The 17,973-nt window shown below is 42.1% G+C and overlaps 2 protein-coding genes across 4 annotated transcripts; one reads left to right on the top strand and one right to left on the bottom strand.

The window, feature by feature from the left end:
• The first annotated feature begins 1,666 nt into the window (after positions 1 to 1,666).
• Positions 1,667 to 8,864, top strand: LOC110492124 (transmembrane protein 198). Of its 2 annotated transcripts, XM_021566158.3 has the most exons (5): positions 1,667 to 2,133; positions 3,211 to 3,685; positions 4,942 to 5,517; positions 5,670 to 5,809; positions 5,979 to 8,864. In XM_021566158.3, the coding sequence occupies exons 2-5, from the start codon at positions 3,433 to 3,435 to the stop codon at positions 6,120 to 6,122; spliced, it is 1,113 nt and encodes a 370-aa protein (XP_021421833.3). In that variant the 5' UTR covers positions 1,667 to 2,133; positions 3,211 to 3,432; the 3' UTR covers positions 6,123 to 8,864. The 2 variants fall into 2 exon arrangements, with proteins under 2 accessions (XP_021421833.3, XP_090059151.1); XM_090203025.1 differs by having other exon boundaries at positions 1,994 to 3,685.
• On the bottom strand, positions 6,246 to 17,958 carry LOC110492122 (matrix metalloproteinase-19). Of its 2 annotated transcripts, XM_021566156.3 has the most exons (9): positions 17,655 to 17,955; positions 17,404 to 17,495; positions 17,143 to 17,273; positions 16,757 to 16,975; positions 11,783 to 12,028; positions 9,813 to 9,917; positions 9,503 to 9,670; positions 9,221 to 9,348; positions 6,246 to 9,118 (listed from the first exon to the last, which is right to left on the bottom strand). In XM_021566156.3, the coding sequence occupies exons 1-9, from the start codon at positions 17,733 to 17,735 to the stop codon at positions 8,882 to 8,884; spliced, it is 1,407 nt and encodes a 468-aa protein (XP_021421831.2). In that variant the 5' UTR covers positions 17,736 to 17,955; the 3' UTR covers positions 6,246 to 8,881. The 2 variants fall into 2 exon arrangements, 1 of the variants encoding a protein (XP_021421831.2); XR_016487306.1 differs by lacking the exons at positions 6,246 to 9,118; positions 9,221 to 9,348 and having other exon boundaries at positions 9,813 to 9,971; positions 11,589 to 12,028; positions 17,655 to 17,958.
• Between the last annotated feature and the right edge of the window lie 15 nt (positions 17,959 to 17,973).

The following is a 17,973-nucleotide window of genomic DNA, read 5'->3' as shown; positions in this document are numbered from 1 at the left end:
GTCTCTCAACTCTTAGCCAAGAGAGTCTGGCATGCATAGTATTTATATCAGACCTCTGATTACAATCAAGAGCAAAACGTGCCTCTCTGTTCTGGTGTGTATGTGTATTCTGTGTTATTATTATTCTGTGTTTGCATATTTATTTGGTGTTATGATTTAGTTAGTTGGTAAATAAATGCTTAAATCAATTTGTGTAGTACTGAATATTCAGAAAGGCTGCGGTTCAGACTGATGGGGTAATGATTATTAATAAGTGACTTATTGATGTATCATTTATTGATGTATCTTCGAGTTTCATTTGGGAGATGGTAACTTGTTAAACAACTTATTCCGTGGTGCCCCAAATTCCTAATGAGTTAATTGTCATATGATTCATTTAATCATAAGTAACAATTAAACATAGTTAGTTGATAAAATAAATAACAGTCATCAGATTAATGATAGTCACGTCACGACAGATTACTATATACCCCATAAGCCTCATACAACTCCGCGATGGGGTTTCACTACATGTGATTTATGATGAGTAGTGAAATATAGGTGGTGCAACAAGGACAGTCAGTGATTCCCACTTTGCCAGCAGGTTAGAGTTATTCAGTCAGATTAATCTCCACAGTGTCGGTATCAACCCTCTGAGGAGACTTCCCTTGGTTGTCTTTTAAACCCAATATCCTTATGCTGTGCATTCCTTTTGGGGGAAATATATGAGTCTTATACATTTCATGATAGCCTTCACAGTTCTCTTTAAGGAGCATCAAGAGGCCGTCTTTTAAAGATGTGTCTAGAATCATAGCTTTTCTAACTATCAATTGGGAAAGGTTGACTCTAGTATATGCTTATTCTGTTACAAACCTAGAACGTACATCTCCCTTTGTCAGATGTTTTATGTTATTTATTCAACCTCCCCAGCTCTGTTTATTCAATCCGGTCACCAAGAATAAGGGTTCAGTGAACAGTGCATCAAAATATTGCATAAATTACTCTCTGAAATAAAAACGGCAACATGATTCATCATGCAACATTTTGGGGACATTTTATAAAAATACATACATATATATTTTTTGTACTTCTATCCTATCTTGTTTGAGATGTGGGACAATTGTCCCCATTGATTTATTTCAAACACAGCAACACACATTCTCAGTACATGACTGATGGACATTTAGTATAGCATCTTCATTTGCCGCTCAATGCTGCATGACAGCTCTATTTTACTGCTGATTTCAACATCATTGCAGCTCAGTGCTCTGGGAGTATGAGTAAACCCATTGTCATTTTTAATCTGCTCTTTTTCACATGATATTTGGCTTAATAGTGTTCGTGCCCATGCAGTGTTACTGTGACATTTTGACTGTGATCTTTTGCTGGATATATGTGTAAATGGCAAATTGGGTATAGACTGAGGCATGCTTTCTCATCCTTCTCCAATCTCAATCCAGTGGCTACTGCAAACTGTGTGTCTGTAAATATACCTCTGTACATTCTGTGAGTTTCATAACTAATCTGTCAGTCGTATAAATAAAATGTGTATGTGGACAATCTAAAAAAATAAACATCAGTGGTTGATAACGTCATCATGAAGCACCATTTCATTTATCAAGCTTGTGAGTGAATATTTCTGTTCTGACAAACCATTTTTGAAACATTTGCATATACACTGAGATACAAGACTACATGAGTGCATTTCATTATTCTGTAGTATGGGTGAGCTGTTTACTCATAGCATCCAGAATATCACCTCTTTTTCCAGAACTTAAACTTCCATATTCCATCCCTGACATGTTCCATCATGCCTGACTCATGATGGAACCTGTCTGGCAATGGATTTAACCAATCTTTCCTCTGTTGTAAATTGTAAATCTGTATGACTGGAGAGACATCATGTGGACAACAACAATATTGCCTCACCTCTGATCTATAGAACAAGCTTGGCACAGATGGTCACTCTCTTGCACTGATGTCTGACGCTGTCAGAGGTCCAGTGGCCACATTTGAGAGGGACGCACGCACGAGTAGGTTGTCCTCAACGCAGCATAGACAGAACAAACTAATGAAACTCCTCCAAGGGTCAAATGAGTAGCAGTCCTATTTCTTCTCATCGCAGTTTGTAATTCTGGATATGCCGCATGTCAGGTAAGATTACTTATTTTCAGACTCTTAAAACGATTCATGAGAACAGTATTTGTAAACTCATGACCTCAAATACTCTCTGGTCTGCATATGTCTGCTAATGTCAGATCCAAATATGTGATCCTATATCTATTAATGATCAAACAAGTGGAATATGGTTTACCACTCATGTAATGCCTGTTGAATATGACTACTTTGTCGATAACTGATAATGAGGTGCTTATGTGTCTGACTGTATAAATATATATTTTCACAGGAAGTCTCTTTTTGGCAGATGGCTTAGTGTTCAGTTTTAATTCATTATCAAAAATGAAGCGTTTATCATCCTGACATGAAGTTATATTATAATAGCAAAGGTCCCTTGATTGGTGCCATAGAAAGTGATAGTGTTTTCTTTGTGACTTACAAACAGGTAGCAGGTAGCAGGACATGAGGCTAGCTAGACTCTGCTAATAGGCCTCTAATTCAATTATCTGGGGATCTGCCTGGAAAGCTTATAACGTAAGCATTCAACGTAGAGCATACTCTGTTGCTAGTCAGACTAAGGCAACACAATTTCTCCTTGGGCGAAGAGTTAAGTATGTGGTCACCAAGGTGGATGTGGTTTGAATGCTGAGGATATAGCTTTTTTCAACTTTTTCCAGATTAATTCTAAATTGTGTTACATAGTTTCCCCCACAATTCCTTTTTAAGGTTTTGGAACGATATGTCCTACTGTTGGGGTGTTTGTTTGCTTAGCATTGTTTTGTGATTGGAGCGCTTATACCATATGTTCAAAACAAAGAGGCTGAATGACTCAGTCGGCATCAATCCACCCCTCGTTTCCTCAGCTGCATCCTGCATTTTAACAAAGGGTCAAGAAAAAGATGCATGACCCAGAGAGGATCTCAGTTTCCTTTTCTGGTTCCTGTGTAGTACAGAGATTACCGTCTCTGTGCAGATTATTTCGACAACACCTTAGATGTATATGTGGAGACTAGGTACATAGAGTAATGTCCAGTTGGATCATTTAGAATCTGCCTATTAAAGGGGTAATAATGTTCTCTGGATGTATTTGACTCTCCTCTCCTCTTGTTGCAGGTGCAGTACAGGAAAGGGTCTGATTCACACACTTCTCATAGGAACTCCCTGTTTCCTCAGCTCTTACATTCTACTAAAATGAAGCCTTCGTCAAATTCTTTAATTAAATAAATGAAGCAAAGTCCTGTCCCAATGGAATACTGACAATATCCTGGCTTGGTGTTGACTGTTGAAATATGCTCTCATGTGAGATTAAGACAGGAAAACAACACAGTTACACAGATGGCCCAAATTGCTAAACAAAAGCACAGTCTTTATCCTAACCTGTTAAACGACTGCTCCAAGATGGCAAACCCCAGCTCACTCTTGGTCACTGATGGGGCAGTGCAGAGGCAGGCTGAAGAGGATCAATATATCCTCTATGGCGTGGCTGAAGAGGATGCGTGTGAGTTGGGGTTCACTAGGAAGTATGACCTCATCCCATCCATCGTCTGCTCAGTATGCTTTCTGCTCGGCCTCATCTACTGCTTTTTTGGTAAGTCCCTGGCCTGTAAAAGAGGACAGTTGGAACTTGCACATGTGTACTCTCAAGACATACACATTACAGATATGATAGGCATATCTGCAATTTAACTACAGCATTAACACAAAACAATCCAATGCTCCACTGTAGATGCATCATTATTTAATTCCCAGTCCAAATCAAATCCAATTTATTTATAAAGCCCTTCTTACATCAGCTGATATCTCAAAGTGCTGTACAGAAACCCAGCCTAAAACCCCAAACAGCAAGCAATGCAGGTGTAGGAGCATGGTGGCTAGGAAAAACTCCCTAGAAAGGCCAGAACCTTTCAGTTGACATTTAACCCCATCAGACTAAGTGAAACTATTTCAATCAGCTCACTTTGAGTCTATTGATGATATACCCTACCTATACTGTAACCTTACAGTAAACACAGCAGGGCCAGGTGTCTGGGCTGGGCCAGCCCGGGGTATAAAGTGGATAACTTCCAGGGTAGGCTAGGAGAGAGAGGCAGATGGGCCACCTGGTTCTGCTGCATTCCGCTGCGAGAGAGTTGGAGAACAGCCACCTGGGATAATTCAGGTAGCCTCCTAGCCTGGTCCAAATCCATTAAACCCAACAGATGCACTCGCTGTGAATGTTGTCTGATAATAGACACGTTTAGATTGTCTTAAGCAGACTATGCCTCATGTGAAGTTAACTATATCTCTCAAATATTCTGCAAACTGTACAGTTTACCAAAGACAAAATCTAGTCTACAAATGACTTTTTAGGAATAAATCCCAACTCAGTCAAACCTAGTACACTTAAAGGACAATTCCGCCACTTTTTAACCTCATATTCTTCATCTCCAACAACATACATGTGTGAAAATGTCTCGTTTCTATGATCTGTGGTTAAAAAGACAAAAAGGTCCTAAAAAAATGCTTCTTTGTGACATTAAACGTTTTAAAAAACGGTGATTTTCAAAACCTGCAACAAGTTTCTAGCTAGAGAGAGGGTATTTTCTTGCTCCACATCACCACAAATCTCATAGTTTGACAATCACTGTTTTCTAAATGTTTTAGCTTTTGATGATGTCATAGTGTAGCACTTTTTTACATATTTTTTTTTAGAAATCCATTGTTTTCACATATGTAGACAATGGTATTGTGCTGGAGATAATGAAAATGAGGTTAAAAAGTGGTGGAGTTGCCCTTTAAGTACACTTTGCTTCCTTCTCCATATTTTCTTACTTAACATCCCTCCACTTGTCTCTCTTTCTTTAGGATACCGCTGCTTTAAGATGGTCATGTTTCTGTCCGGCTTCATGTTTGGCTCTGCACTAGTCTGCATGTTGTACCATAAAGAGCCTGTGCTGGACACCCAATTGACTACAGAGACCAAAGCAGGCATCCTCCTGGGAGTGGCTGTGCTCTGTGGCCTGGTGACTATGCTGGTACAGACTGTGGGGTTCATCATTACTGGCCTACATCTGGGGAGTCTGCTCACCCTTGCCAACCTGCTGGTTGTCGGACAGTTTTACAGCCTTACCCCCCTATGGGCGCCTCTCGGTGCCCTCCTGGCCACGAGCACCTTTTGTGCCATTCTCACACTGCAGTGGCAGAAACTATTCACTGTGCTCTCCACGGCTGCAGTCGGTGCCGCTGTGGTGATGGCGTGTGTGGACTTCTTTGTAGAGACGTCGCTGCTGGCTGGCCATGCGTACGACATCCTGTCTCAGGTTCCTCCTCGTTCCCTCTGCTGGTACAGCTGGGTTATAACAGGTGTATGTCCTCTATTCAGTCTGATGGGGGTGCTGGTGCAATGGATGCTCACTGCCAAAGGAGTGTCCCACACAGAAGGTGAGTCGCAGTTTCATAAAAAATATGGAATGCTTTCTTCCTCGGTCATCACTACTTCATTTGATACTTAGGTTACACTTAACATGAAAACTGACTACAACATAATTCGCTCTTTTTCTGTCCTATGCTAATTTACATTGAACATCCCCAAGTACCTGTCAGTGGCCGACAAAGACAGGTCCAACTGATGCGAATCAGACGAAGAGATGCCCAGAGACGACCCCAGCAGGGCACTTACCGCCATCGCAAGCCTCCAATCCTAAAGCGCTATGCTGGGGACGTCCTGGCCCCAGTGAGTTTCTTCACTCCTAATGGGCATGAATGAGCTTGATTAAAACACTTATTTCAAAATGTTTATGCACTTAGCTAATATACATAGTGTGTCACCAGTGTCAATTATTTTCTATCATCCTAGACCTAGAGAATCATTGTAATTTTTTCCTTACCACTTTGCCTTCCAGAGTTACATCCAAAGCATTCGTGACCGCCAGATGGGTACAGGCTCCTCTACCAACAGCAACAGCACAGTCAACCACTCCATGATTGACTTTGAGACAGGCTCCATGGTGCCCCTGACTGCCTCCTCCCTAGTTTATAGGGTCTGAGGGATGACCACCAAATACTAGGCATCCCCTCCCAGTTCCACTTAGGTGCCCTATACCTCTCTCCAGCAGACCATTCATAGACTGTTTTTTGAGACGACAGAATGATTCTTGAGACAAAATTCAAAATACTAAATCAATCTGTTGTTTTGTTTATAATTGACAGTCTTAAGGTATCATACAGTCAATCGTAATATAACACATTGATCCTTCTTCCAATAAATCAAATTGCTTTATTTTAGTCAGTTTGCTAATATACATTTTTGTGAAGACATCCATTGTTAGTTTTATGCAGTGTACAAGGGGGGAATTATACATTTAGGGATTTACATACTTTACACACACATAAAAAAAATTGTAACTCGTGTTATCAAAATAAATAAAATCCTTAAACGTTACTATATTTCACCTTAGCGGGTTAGGTGATACATTGGCTAGGCTATACGGTATGAAACTCCTGCCTACTTCCTGGATCGTGTCACTGTTTTTGAATGGCCTTAAAGATTATATCATTAAATTTATGAAGACGGTAAATTAAAATAAATGTCAAATTATACTCGTATTCGTGGATGAATTTACTTCTAGAGGTAAATTAAGCCATGAATATAATTGTACATACAGTTGAAGTGGGAAGTTTACAAACACTTAGGTTGGAGTCATTAAAACAAGTTTTTCAACCACTCCACAAATGAATCGTTAACAAACTATAGTTTTGAGAAGTCGGTTAGGACATCTACTTTGTGCATGACACAAGTAATTTTTCCAACAGTTGTTTACAGACAAGATTATTTAACTTATAATTCAATGATCACAATTCCAGTGGGTCAGAAGTTTACATACATAAGTTGACTGTGCCTTTAAACAGCTTGGAAAATTCCAGAAAATTATGTCATGGTCTTAGAAGCTTCTGATAGGCTAATTAGCATAATTTGAGTCAATTGGAGGTTTACTTGTGGATGTATTTCAAAGCCTACCTTCAAACTCAGTACCTCTTTGCTTGACATCATGGGAAAATCTAAAGAAATCAGCCAAGACCTCCGAATTTTTTTTGTAGACCTCCACAAGTCTGTGTCATTCTTGGGAGCAATTTCAGAATGCCTGAAGGTACCACGTTCATCTGTACAAACAATAGTACACAAGTATAAACACCATGAGACCACACAGCAGTCATACCGCTCAGGAAGGAGACGCGTTCTGTCTCCTAGAGATGAACGTACTTTGGTGAGAAAAGTGCAAATCAATCCCAGAACAACAGCAAAGAACCTTGTGAAAGATGCTGGAGAAGACAGGTATCTATATCCACAGTAAAACTAGTCCTATATCGACATAACCTGAAAGGCCGCTCAGCAATGAAGAAGCCACTGCTCCAAAACCGCCATAAAAAAGCCAGACTATGGTTTACAACTGCACATGGGTACAAAGATGATACTTTTTGGAGAAATGTCCTCTGGTCTGATGAAACAAAAATAGAACTGTTTGGCTATAATGGCCATCGTTATGTTTGGAGGAAAAAGGGGGAGGCTTGCAAGCCGAAGAACATCCCAACCGTGAAGCACGTGGGTGGCAGCATCATATTGTGGGGGTGCTTTGCTGCAGGTGGGATTGGTGCACTTCACAAAATAGATGGCATCATGAGGGAGGAAAATGATGTGGATATATAGAAGCAACATCTCAAGACATCAGTCAGGAAGTTAAAGCTTGGTTACAAATGGGTCTTCCAATAGGACAATGACCCCAAGCATACTTCCAAAGTTGTGGAACAACAAAGAACAACAAAGTCAAGGTATTGGAGTGGCCATCACAAAGCCCTGACCTCATCCTATAGAAAATGTGTGGGCAGAACTGACAAAGGGTGTGCGAGCAAGGAGGTTATTCAAACCTGACTTGATTACACCAGCTCTGTCAGGAGGAATGGGCCAAAATTCAAACTTCTGACCCACTGGGAATGTGATGAAAGAAATAAAAGCTGAAATAAATAATTCTCTACTATTATTCTGACATTTCACATTCTTAAAATAAAAGTGGTGATCCTAACTGACCTAAGACAGGGAATATTTACAAGGATTAAATGTCAGGAATTGTGAAAAACTGAGTTTAAATCTATTTGGCTAAGGTGTATGTAAACTTCCGACTTCAACTGTATCTTAAACAACGGCATTTTCATGAATTTGACGATGTAATCTTGAAGGCCATTCAAATGCGGTGGGACATGATCCAGGAAGTAGGCGGGACTTTCATACCGTATAGTGTTGGAGTGAAAATTTGGTTCTGGAGGCTGACGTCTTACATTAGAAATGGAGAGGAAAGGGCCAGGGCAAACTGCAGCGCATTGTCCGGTCTCAACAGCTTCTTCCCCCATGCTGTGGCCCTCATCAACCGGCCATCAGGCTCATAGGGATTAAGTGACTTTGCATTGGACCGATTACTACACCTTGTCGCCAATGACCTCAAATACTAATCTGCACTATGTACAACACTGTATACATTTGCCACGGCAGCATCCCTCGCTCTGCTTATAGATATATCCCCTCTGTAAATGATACATCTCCACTGTAATCAGCCTATGCACCAGAGTTTTCTGTTTACTGTTCCGATATTGTATATTCTGTATGATGTCTATGTGGACTAGTGTCTCTATTCTGTTTGTATATTGTCTATCACTGGCAGCACCTTCTCACTAAGGCAAATGATTATAGGTGTGTGTAAATGTACTTGGTGAATAAAGGTGAGTTTGAAATAAAACAACACTGACCACTAAAGGCCTATTTATCACATTGCATCCATTTTTCACTCGTTCTGAGAGGGTAGCCCTTATCCACAACTTGGTTGTTGTTGATGCGCCAGTACTGGTTCCCTTTGAAAATGTATATATGGCCGTTTGTCCATGTGAAGGCTGCATCCAGGTTGTAGGGTACCCCAGAGAAGAGATGTGATATCGGTTTGGGATACGTCCTGGAGTCCGTTTCCCCAGCTTCATCCCACTGCCAATACTGAGAACCCTTTGGGATAGAAATGAAGTGTAACTATTATTTGGTCATCCCACTCATTCTGAAACGGTCTAGACTCGAGCGTATGTTACATGTTCACACATTGTTCCTTACCTTGAAGAAGATCACTTTGTTGTTCCGGTTGAAGTACAAGGCTGAATCGACATTAGAAGGAATGCTGGCCAAGTGTTTCGGAAAGCCAACGTCAAGTTTGAATCTGGTATACCTCCACACTTTGTCTCCTGAATCAATAATATGACAGTGACACATGAAAACTGGTCCATGATCTGTGTGTGATGTCTTGCCGACTCCTATGGTAGGTTTGGTAAATAATGACAACGAAGTTGGCAAGACAGCACAAACTGATATGGGAGTGATGCAGGGTGAAAGGTTTACCTTTCAGGAAGTAGGACTTGTTGGTCCTCTGAGAGTACACAGCTGCGTTGAGGCTCCCTGGCAGATCCTTCCACAGCACAGAGATCAGGATGGGTGTGTTGTAGCCAGTAGTGTCAGACACTGTCCAAACATACTGACCGCTGAAGACATATGTCTTGCGAAAAGGACCTGGGTGGTCGATAAATATTAGACAAACACTTGTAGATACTGTATATCTGAATGAAAGCGCTTTGATAATTTGCAGTTTTATATAGAGTTTACATCGTTTTTTGTACGGCAAGAATTGGGACTAAATCTTTACAATACCTACCTAACATAATTGCATCTATGATACTCTTGCAAAGATGTGGTGAACCTGCCTCTTGGGATGAATCATTTGGCTTTCTGGATAGTGTTGGACGATTGCCTGGCTTCCCTAAAGGAGAACAGAAAAGACAAATGTTTTAGCAGACACTCTTATCTAGAGCAACTTACAGTGCCTTGCGAAAGTATTCGGCCCCCTTGAACTTTGCGACCTTTTGCCACATTTCAGGCTTCAAACATAAAGATATAAAACTGTATTTTTTTGTGAAGAATCAACAACAAGTGGGACACAATCATGAAGTGGAACGACATTTATTGGATATTTCAAACTTTTTTAACAAATCAAAAACTGAAAAATTGGGCGTGCAAAATTATTCAGCCCCTTTACTTTCAGTGCAGCAAACTCTCTCCAGAAGTTCAGTGAGGATCTCTGAATGATCCAATGTTGACCTAAATGACTAATGAGGATAAATACAATCCACCTGTGTGTAATCAAGTCTCCGTATAAATGCACCTGCACTGTGATAGTCTCAGAGGTCCGTTAAAAGCGCAGAGAGCATCATGAAGAACAAGGAACACACCAGGCAGGTCCGAGATACTGTTGTGAAGAAGTTTAAAGCCGGATTTGGATACAAAAATATTTCCCAGCTTTAAACATCCCAAGGAGCACTGTGCAAGCGATAATATTGAAATGGAAGGAGTATCAGACCACTGCAAATCTACCAAGACCTGGCCGTCCCTCTAAACTTTCAGCTCATACAAGGAGAAGACTGATCAGAGATGCAGCCAAGAGGCCCATGATCACTCTGGATGAACTGCAGAGATCTACAGCTGAGGTGGGAGACTCTGTCCATAGGACAACAATCAGTCGTATATTGCACAAATCTGGCCTTTATGGAAGAGTGGCAAGAAGAAAGACATTTCTTAAAGATATCCATAAAAAGTGTTGTTTAAAGTTTGCCACAAGACACCTGGGAGACACACCAAACATGTGGAAGAAGGTGCTCTGGTCAGATGAAACCAAAATTGAACTTTTTGGCAACAATGCAAAACGTTATGTTTGGCGTAAAAGCAACCCAGCTGAACACACCATCCCCACTGTCAAACATGGTGGTGGCAGCATCATGGTTTGGGCCTGCTTTTCTTCAGCAGGGACAGGGAAGATGGTTAAAATTGATGGGAAGATGGATGGAGCCAAATACAGGACCATTCTGGAAGAAAACCTGATGGAGTCTGCAAAAGACCTGAGACTGGGACGGAGATTTGTCTTCCAACAAGACAATGATCCAAAACATAAAGCAAAATCTACAATGGAATGGTTAAAAAATAAACATATCCAGGTGTTAGAATGGCCAAGTCAAAGTCCAGACCTGAATCCAATCGAGAATCTGTGGAAAGAACGGAAAACTGCTGTTCACAAATGCTCTCCATCCAACCTCACTGAGCTTGAGCTGTTTTGCAAGGAATGGGAAAAAAATTCAGCCTCTCGATGTGCAAAACTGATAGACATACCCCAAGCGACTTACAGCTGTAATCGCAGCAAAAGGTGGCGCTACAAAGTATTAACTTAAGGGGGCTGAATAATTTTGCACGCCCAATTTTTCAGTTTTTGATTTGTTCAAAAAGTTTGAAATATCCAATAAATGTCGTTCCACTTCATGATTGTGTCCCACTTGTTGTTGATTCTTCACAAAAAAATACAGTTTTATATCTTTATGTTTGAAGCCTGAAATGTGGCAAAAGGTCGCAAAGTTCAAGGGGGCCGAATACTTTCGCAAGGCACTGTACATTAGTGAGTGCAAGCATTTTTGTACTGGTCCCCAATGGGAATCAAACCCCCAACCCAATACCTTTTTGAATCTGTCTTTATCCTACATACAACATCCACAGGAAATCAAAGTCTGACTATGGAATAATTCTATGACACGTACTCTGTCTGTCTTAACTCAATAAAATAAATTATGATCCATCCCCCACCATACAGAGCTTGGATTCCATGAATGTCATCAGGATGTAGTTTGAAGTTGGCACGGTAACCAGAGTAGACAGGTCCCATCAGAGCCTTGTGGTTCTGAGAGTGACCCAGGCCAAGGGCGTGACCAATCTCATGGGCTGCTACAATCCGCAGGTTACGGCCAGAGGTCGTCCCCTCTGTCCACTGCTCATCTTCGTCAAAATGCACAATGCCCGATTCAGGGTTATCTGCGTGGGCAAGCACTCCCCCTAATGACAGAGGATGTTTTCAGAAAGGTAAACATACTCAAAAAAATAGGAACACTAAAATAACACATCCTAGATCTGAATGAATTAAATATTCTTATTAAATACTTTTTTCTTTAGATAGTTGAATGTGCTGACAACAAAATCACACACAAATTATCAATATAAATCAAATGTATCATATGCATATGATATATGATATGCATATGGTCTCACAAGGGGTCTGAGGATCTCATCTCGGTACCTAATGGAAGTCAGGCTACCTCTGGCGAGCACATGGAGGGCTGTGCGGCCCCTCCAAAGAAATGCCACCCCACACCATGACTGACCCACCGCCAAACCGGTCATGCTGGAGGATGTTGCAGGCAGCAGAACGTTCTCCACGGCGTCTCCAGAATGTCACATGTGCTCAGTGTGAACCTGCTTTCATCTGTGAAGAGCACAGGGCGCCAGTGGCGAATTTGCCAATCTTGGTGTTCTCTGGCAAATGCTAAACGTCCTGCACGGTGTTGGGCTGTAAGCACAACCCCCACCTGTGGACGTCAGACCCTCATACCTCCCTCATGGAGTCTGTTTCTGACCGTTTGAGCAGACACATGCACATTTGTGGCCTGCTGGAGGTCATTTGCAGGGCTCTGGCAGTGCTCCTCCTGCTCCTCCTTACACAAAGGCGGAGGTAGCGGTCCTGCTGCTGGGTTGTTGCCCGCCTCCACCACATCTCCTGATGTACTGGCCTGTCTCCTGGTAGCGCCTCCATGCTCTGGACACTACGCTGACAGACACAGCAAACCTTCTTGACACAGCTCGCATTGATGTGCCATCCTGGATGAGCTGCACTACCTGAGCCACTTGTTGTAGACTCCGTCTCATGCTACGACTGAAAGCATTCAAAAGTGACCAAAACATCAGCCAGGAAGCATAGGAACTGAGAAGTGGTCTGTGGTCGCCACCTGCAGAACCACTCCTTTATTGGGGGTGTCTTGCTAAGTGCCTATAATTTCTACCTGTTGTCTATTCCATTTGCACAACAGCATGTGAAATGTATTGTCAATCAGTGTTGCTTCCTAAGTGGACAGTTTGATTTCACAGAAGTGTGATTGACTTGGAGTTACATTGTTTTGTTTAAGTGTTCCCTTTATTTATTTATTTAATAATTTTTTGTTGTTGTGATTTTTACCCCTTTTTTCTCCCCAATTTCGTGGTATCCAATTGTTGTAGTAGCTACTATCTTGTCTCATTGCTACAACTCCCGTACGGGCTCGGGAGAGACGATGGCTGAATGTCATGCGTCCTCCGATACACAACCCAACCAGCCGTACTGCTTCTTAACACAGTGCGCATCCAACCCGGAAGCCAGCCGCACCAATGTGTCGGAGGCACATTGGCTAGTGCGCACTGCGCCCGGCCCGCCACAGGAGTCGCTGGTGTGCGATGAGACAAGGAGATCCCTACCGACCAATCCCTCCCTAACCCGGAAGACGCTAGGCCAATTGTGCGTCGCCCCACGGACCTCCCGGTCGCGGCCGGTTACGACAGAGCCTGGGCGCGAACCCAGGGACTCTGATGGCACAGCTGGCGTTGCAGTACAGCGCCCTTAACCACTGCGCCACCCGGGAGGCCCTCCCTTTATTTTTTTGAGCAGTGTATAAACTCAGCAACAACAAACAAAAAACATCCCTTTTTCAGGACCCTGTCTTTCAAAGATAATTCATAAAAATCCAAATAACTTCACAAATCTTCATTGTAAAGGGTTTAAACACTTTTCCCATGCTTGTTCAATTAACCATAAACAATTAATGAAAATGCACCTGTGGAACGGTCGTTAAGACACTAACAGCTTACAGACGGTAGGCAATTAAGGTCACAGTTATGAAAACTTAGGACACTAAAGAGGCCTGTCTACAGACTCTGAAAAACACCAATAGAAAGATGCCCAGGGTCCCTGCTCATCTGCATGAACGTGCCTTAGGTATGCTGCAAGGAGGCATGAGGACTGCAGATGTGGCCAGGGCAATAAATTGCAATGTCCGTACTGTGAGACGCCTAAGACAGCGCTACAGGGAGACAGGACGGACAGCTGATCGTCCTCGCAGTGGCAGACCACGTGTAACACACCTGCACAGGATCGGTACATCCGAACATAAACACCTGCGAGACAGGTACAGGATGGCAACAACAACACCCCGAGTTACACCAGGAACGCACAATCCCTCCATCAGTGTTCAGATGGTCCACAATAGGCTGAGAGAGGCTGGACTGAGGGCTTGTAGACCTGTTGTAAGGTAGGTCCTCACCAGACATCACCGGCAACAACGTCACCTATGGGCACAAACCCACGGTCGCTGGACTGGCTAAAAGTGCTCTTCACTGACAAGCCGTGGTTTTGTCTCACCAGGGGCGATGGTCGGATTTGCATTTATCTTCGAAGGAATGATCGTTACACCGAGGCCTGTACTCTGGAGCGGGATCGATTTGGAGGTCCGTCATGGTCTGGGGCGGTGAGTCACCGGAGGAAGACTTCCTCCTCCCTCATGTGGTACCCTTCCTGCAGACTCATCCTGACATGACCCTCCAGCATGACAATGCCACCAGCCATACTGCTCGTTCTGTGCGTGATTTCCTGGAAGACAGGAATGTCAGTGTTCTGCCATGGCCAGCGAAGAGCCCGAATCTCAATCCCATTGAGCATGTCTGGGACCTGTTGGATCGGAGGGTGAGGGCTAGGGCCATTCCGCCAAAGAAATGTTCGGGAACTTGCAGGTGCCTTGGTGGAAGAGTGGGGTAACATCTCACAGCAAGAACTGGCAAAGCTGGTGCAGTCTGTGAGGAGGAGATGCACTGCAGTACTTTATGCAGCTGGTGGCCACACCAGATACTGACTGTTACTTTTGACCTTTGTTCAGGGACACATTATTCCATTTCTGTTAGTCACATGTCTGTGGAATCTGTTCAGTCTTAGTTGTTGAATCTTGTTATGTTCATACAAATGTTTACACATGTTAAGTTTGCTGAAAATAAACGCAGTTGACAGTGAGAGGACGTTTCTTTTTTTTGCTGAGTTTATCACATTCAGAGGCATATACAGAACAAGTTAAAGGTTTGGACACACCTACTCATTCACGGGTTTTTCTTTATTTTTACTATTTTCTACATTGTAGAATAATAGTGAAGACATCAAAACTATGAAATAACACACATGGAATCGTGTAGTAAACAAAAAGTGTTAAATCTAAATACATTTTATGAGATTCTTCAAAGTAGCCACCTTGATGACAGCTTTGAACACTCTTGGCATTCTCTCAACCAGTTTCACCTAAAGTGCTTTTCTAACAGTCTTGGAGGAGTTCCCACATATGCTGAGCTCTTGTTGGCTGCTTTTCCTTCACTCTGCAGTCCAACTCATCCCAAACCATCTCAATTGGTTTGAGGTCGGGTGATTTTGGAGGCCAGGTTATCTGATGCAGCACTCCATCACTCTCCTTCTTGGTCAAATAGCCCTTACACAGCCTGGAGGTGTGTTGGGTCATTGTCCTTATTGAAAAACAAATGATAGTCCCACTAGGCGCAAACCATATGGAATGGCATATCGCTGCAGAATGCTGTGGTAGCCATGCTGGTTAAGTGTGCCTTGAAATCTAAATAAATCACAGACAGTGTCACCAGCAATGCACCCCCAAACCATCACACCTTTTCCTCCATGCTTCACGGTCAGAACCACGCATATGGAGATCATCCGTTCACCTACTCTGTATCTCACAAAGACACAGCAGTTGGAACCAAAAATCTAAAATGTGGACTCATCAGACCAAAGGACAGATTTCCACTGGTCTAATGTCCATTGCTCATGGTTCTTGGGCCAAGCAAGTCTCTTCTTATTATTGGTGTCCTTTAGTATTGGTTTCTTTGCAGCAATTCGACCATGAAAGCCTGATTGACGCAGTCTCCTCTGAACAGTCAATGTTGAGATGTGTCTGTTACTTGAACTCTGTGAAGCATTTATTTGGGCTGCAATTTCTGAGGCTGGTAACTCTAATGAACGTATCCTCTGTAGCAGAGGTAACTCTGGGTCTTCCTTTCCTGTGGCAGTCCTCATGAGAGCCAGTTTCATCATAGCGCTTAATGGTTTTTGCAACTGAACTTGAAGAAACTTTCAAAGTTCTTGACATTTTCCTGATTGACTGAACTTAATGTCTTAAAGTAATGATGGACTGTTGTTTCCCTTTGCTTATTTGAGCTGTTCTTTCCATAATAAGGTATTTTCCCAAATATGGCTATCTTCTGTATACCCCCTACCTTCTCACAACACAACTGATTGGCTCACACGCATTAAGGAGGAAAGAAATTCCACAAATTAACTTTTACCAAGGCACACCTGTTAATTGAAATGCATTCCAGGTGACTACCTCATGAAGCTGGTTGAGAGAATGCCAAGAGCGTGCAAAGCTGTCATCAAGGAAAAGGGTAGCTACTCTGAAAAATCTCAAATAAATATATATATATTTTTTTAAACAATTTGGTTACTACATGATTCTGTGTTATTTCATAGTTTTGATGTCTTCACTATTATTCTACTATGTAGAAAATAGTAAAAATAAAGAAAAACTCTTGAATGGGTAGGCGTGTCCAAACCTTTGATTAGTACTGTAGATAATCCACATCAGACTGAGATCTGAAAAGCCTTCTTTCACACATTCAAACTGCAGTGTGACTATGGAGTACTCTGACTCTCACCTGGTCCATCGAAGGGCACTGGACAAGATCTATCCTTCTTATGAAACGAGATCTTGATGTCTGCTCTTCCGGGAAACAGCACCTCCTGGAAACTCAGGGTTGACACCTCTCTCCAGTACCTAAACGCAGCCTTAAGGGCAGCACGCGTTTTTGCCAGGCCCAAGTCTGGGGTGTAGTTATAGATGCGGTAGGTCAGAATTTTCTTACGCCAAGTAGAACCTATGGAAATAGTCATTTGTGAAATATACTAGTTGAAAATAGTTGTATAGCCTTACAATTTAAATTAAGGCTTTGTTTTTACTCGTAGTTGATTGTGGCCATGTTTGCCTCATCAAGTCAAGATAATATAACAATGAAGTCGGAGGAGAATAAATAAAATTACCCACCCATGACTCGATATTTGAGGGTTTTGTCATTGAAGGAGTCCTCAATACCACACCGAGGTCGTTTCATCATTTCTAATGTGGCCTCATTGAACGTTCCTGAGATGGCCAAGTTAGTTGCCTTCTGGAAGGTTCTAAAGTTATAATGGGTAAGATAAATGTTAATGAGACACATATATAGTCATACAATAAGTATAGGGTAGGAGGAAGCTAGCTGAGGGGCAGCCTAAAGCAGAAAATAAAAGTGTGATGTTTGGTGGTTACCTCAGTGCCTCTGTGATTTCTTCAGTCAGATACATTTGGCTCTTACTACGGTCCAGTGGAATGTGTAGGTAGCCATAGTTCCTTAAATAGACCTAAGATGTGGCAGACATATCATTAACAGTATTAGTACGTACATGTTTGGTATGAAAACAAATACAGAAAGGAGTTGGCGAAAGCACAAACCAGGCTGTTTAGTAAATAACTAATTGCAGCAGTTCTTATTGGTCATTTACTATACAGTATATTCTTACCATGGCTTCCATGATTTCCTCCCTGTTTAAGGCAATGGAGGACACAGTTGTCAGCAAGACAAGAAATAGCATGTACTCCATTTGAAAATCCGTTCTAAGATATTGTTTTCAAGTACTATATCTCGGTTTCCCTTATTTCTTCAGTAAGCTCGTGGGATGAAAATAGTAAAGAACTTCTTTACTATTTCAGGTAGGTCTCTATCCAAGAAAATAAAATGAAATGTTTGATTATTCTAAACCTAGTCCATCACTTCCATTCTGTTGGTCCCTGTTTTATAATGTTCCCTGGAACTCTGTACTTTATAGATTCATATACTGT

This window comes from Oncorhynchus mykiss, chromosome 16 (genome assembly GCF_057628025.1).
Source record: "Oncorhynchus mykiss isolate SJ-2025 chromosome 16, ASM5762802v1, whole genome shotgun sequence".
NCBI classification, from domain to species: domain Eukaryota; kingdom Metazoa; phylum Chordata; class Actinopteri; order Salmoniformes; family Salmonidae; genus Oncorhynchus; species Oncorhynchus mykiss.
This window is presented reverse-complemented; position numbering and strand designations above follow the sequence as displayed.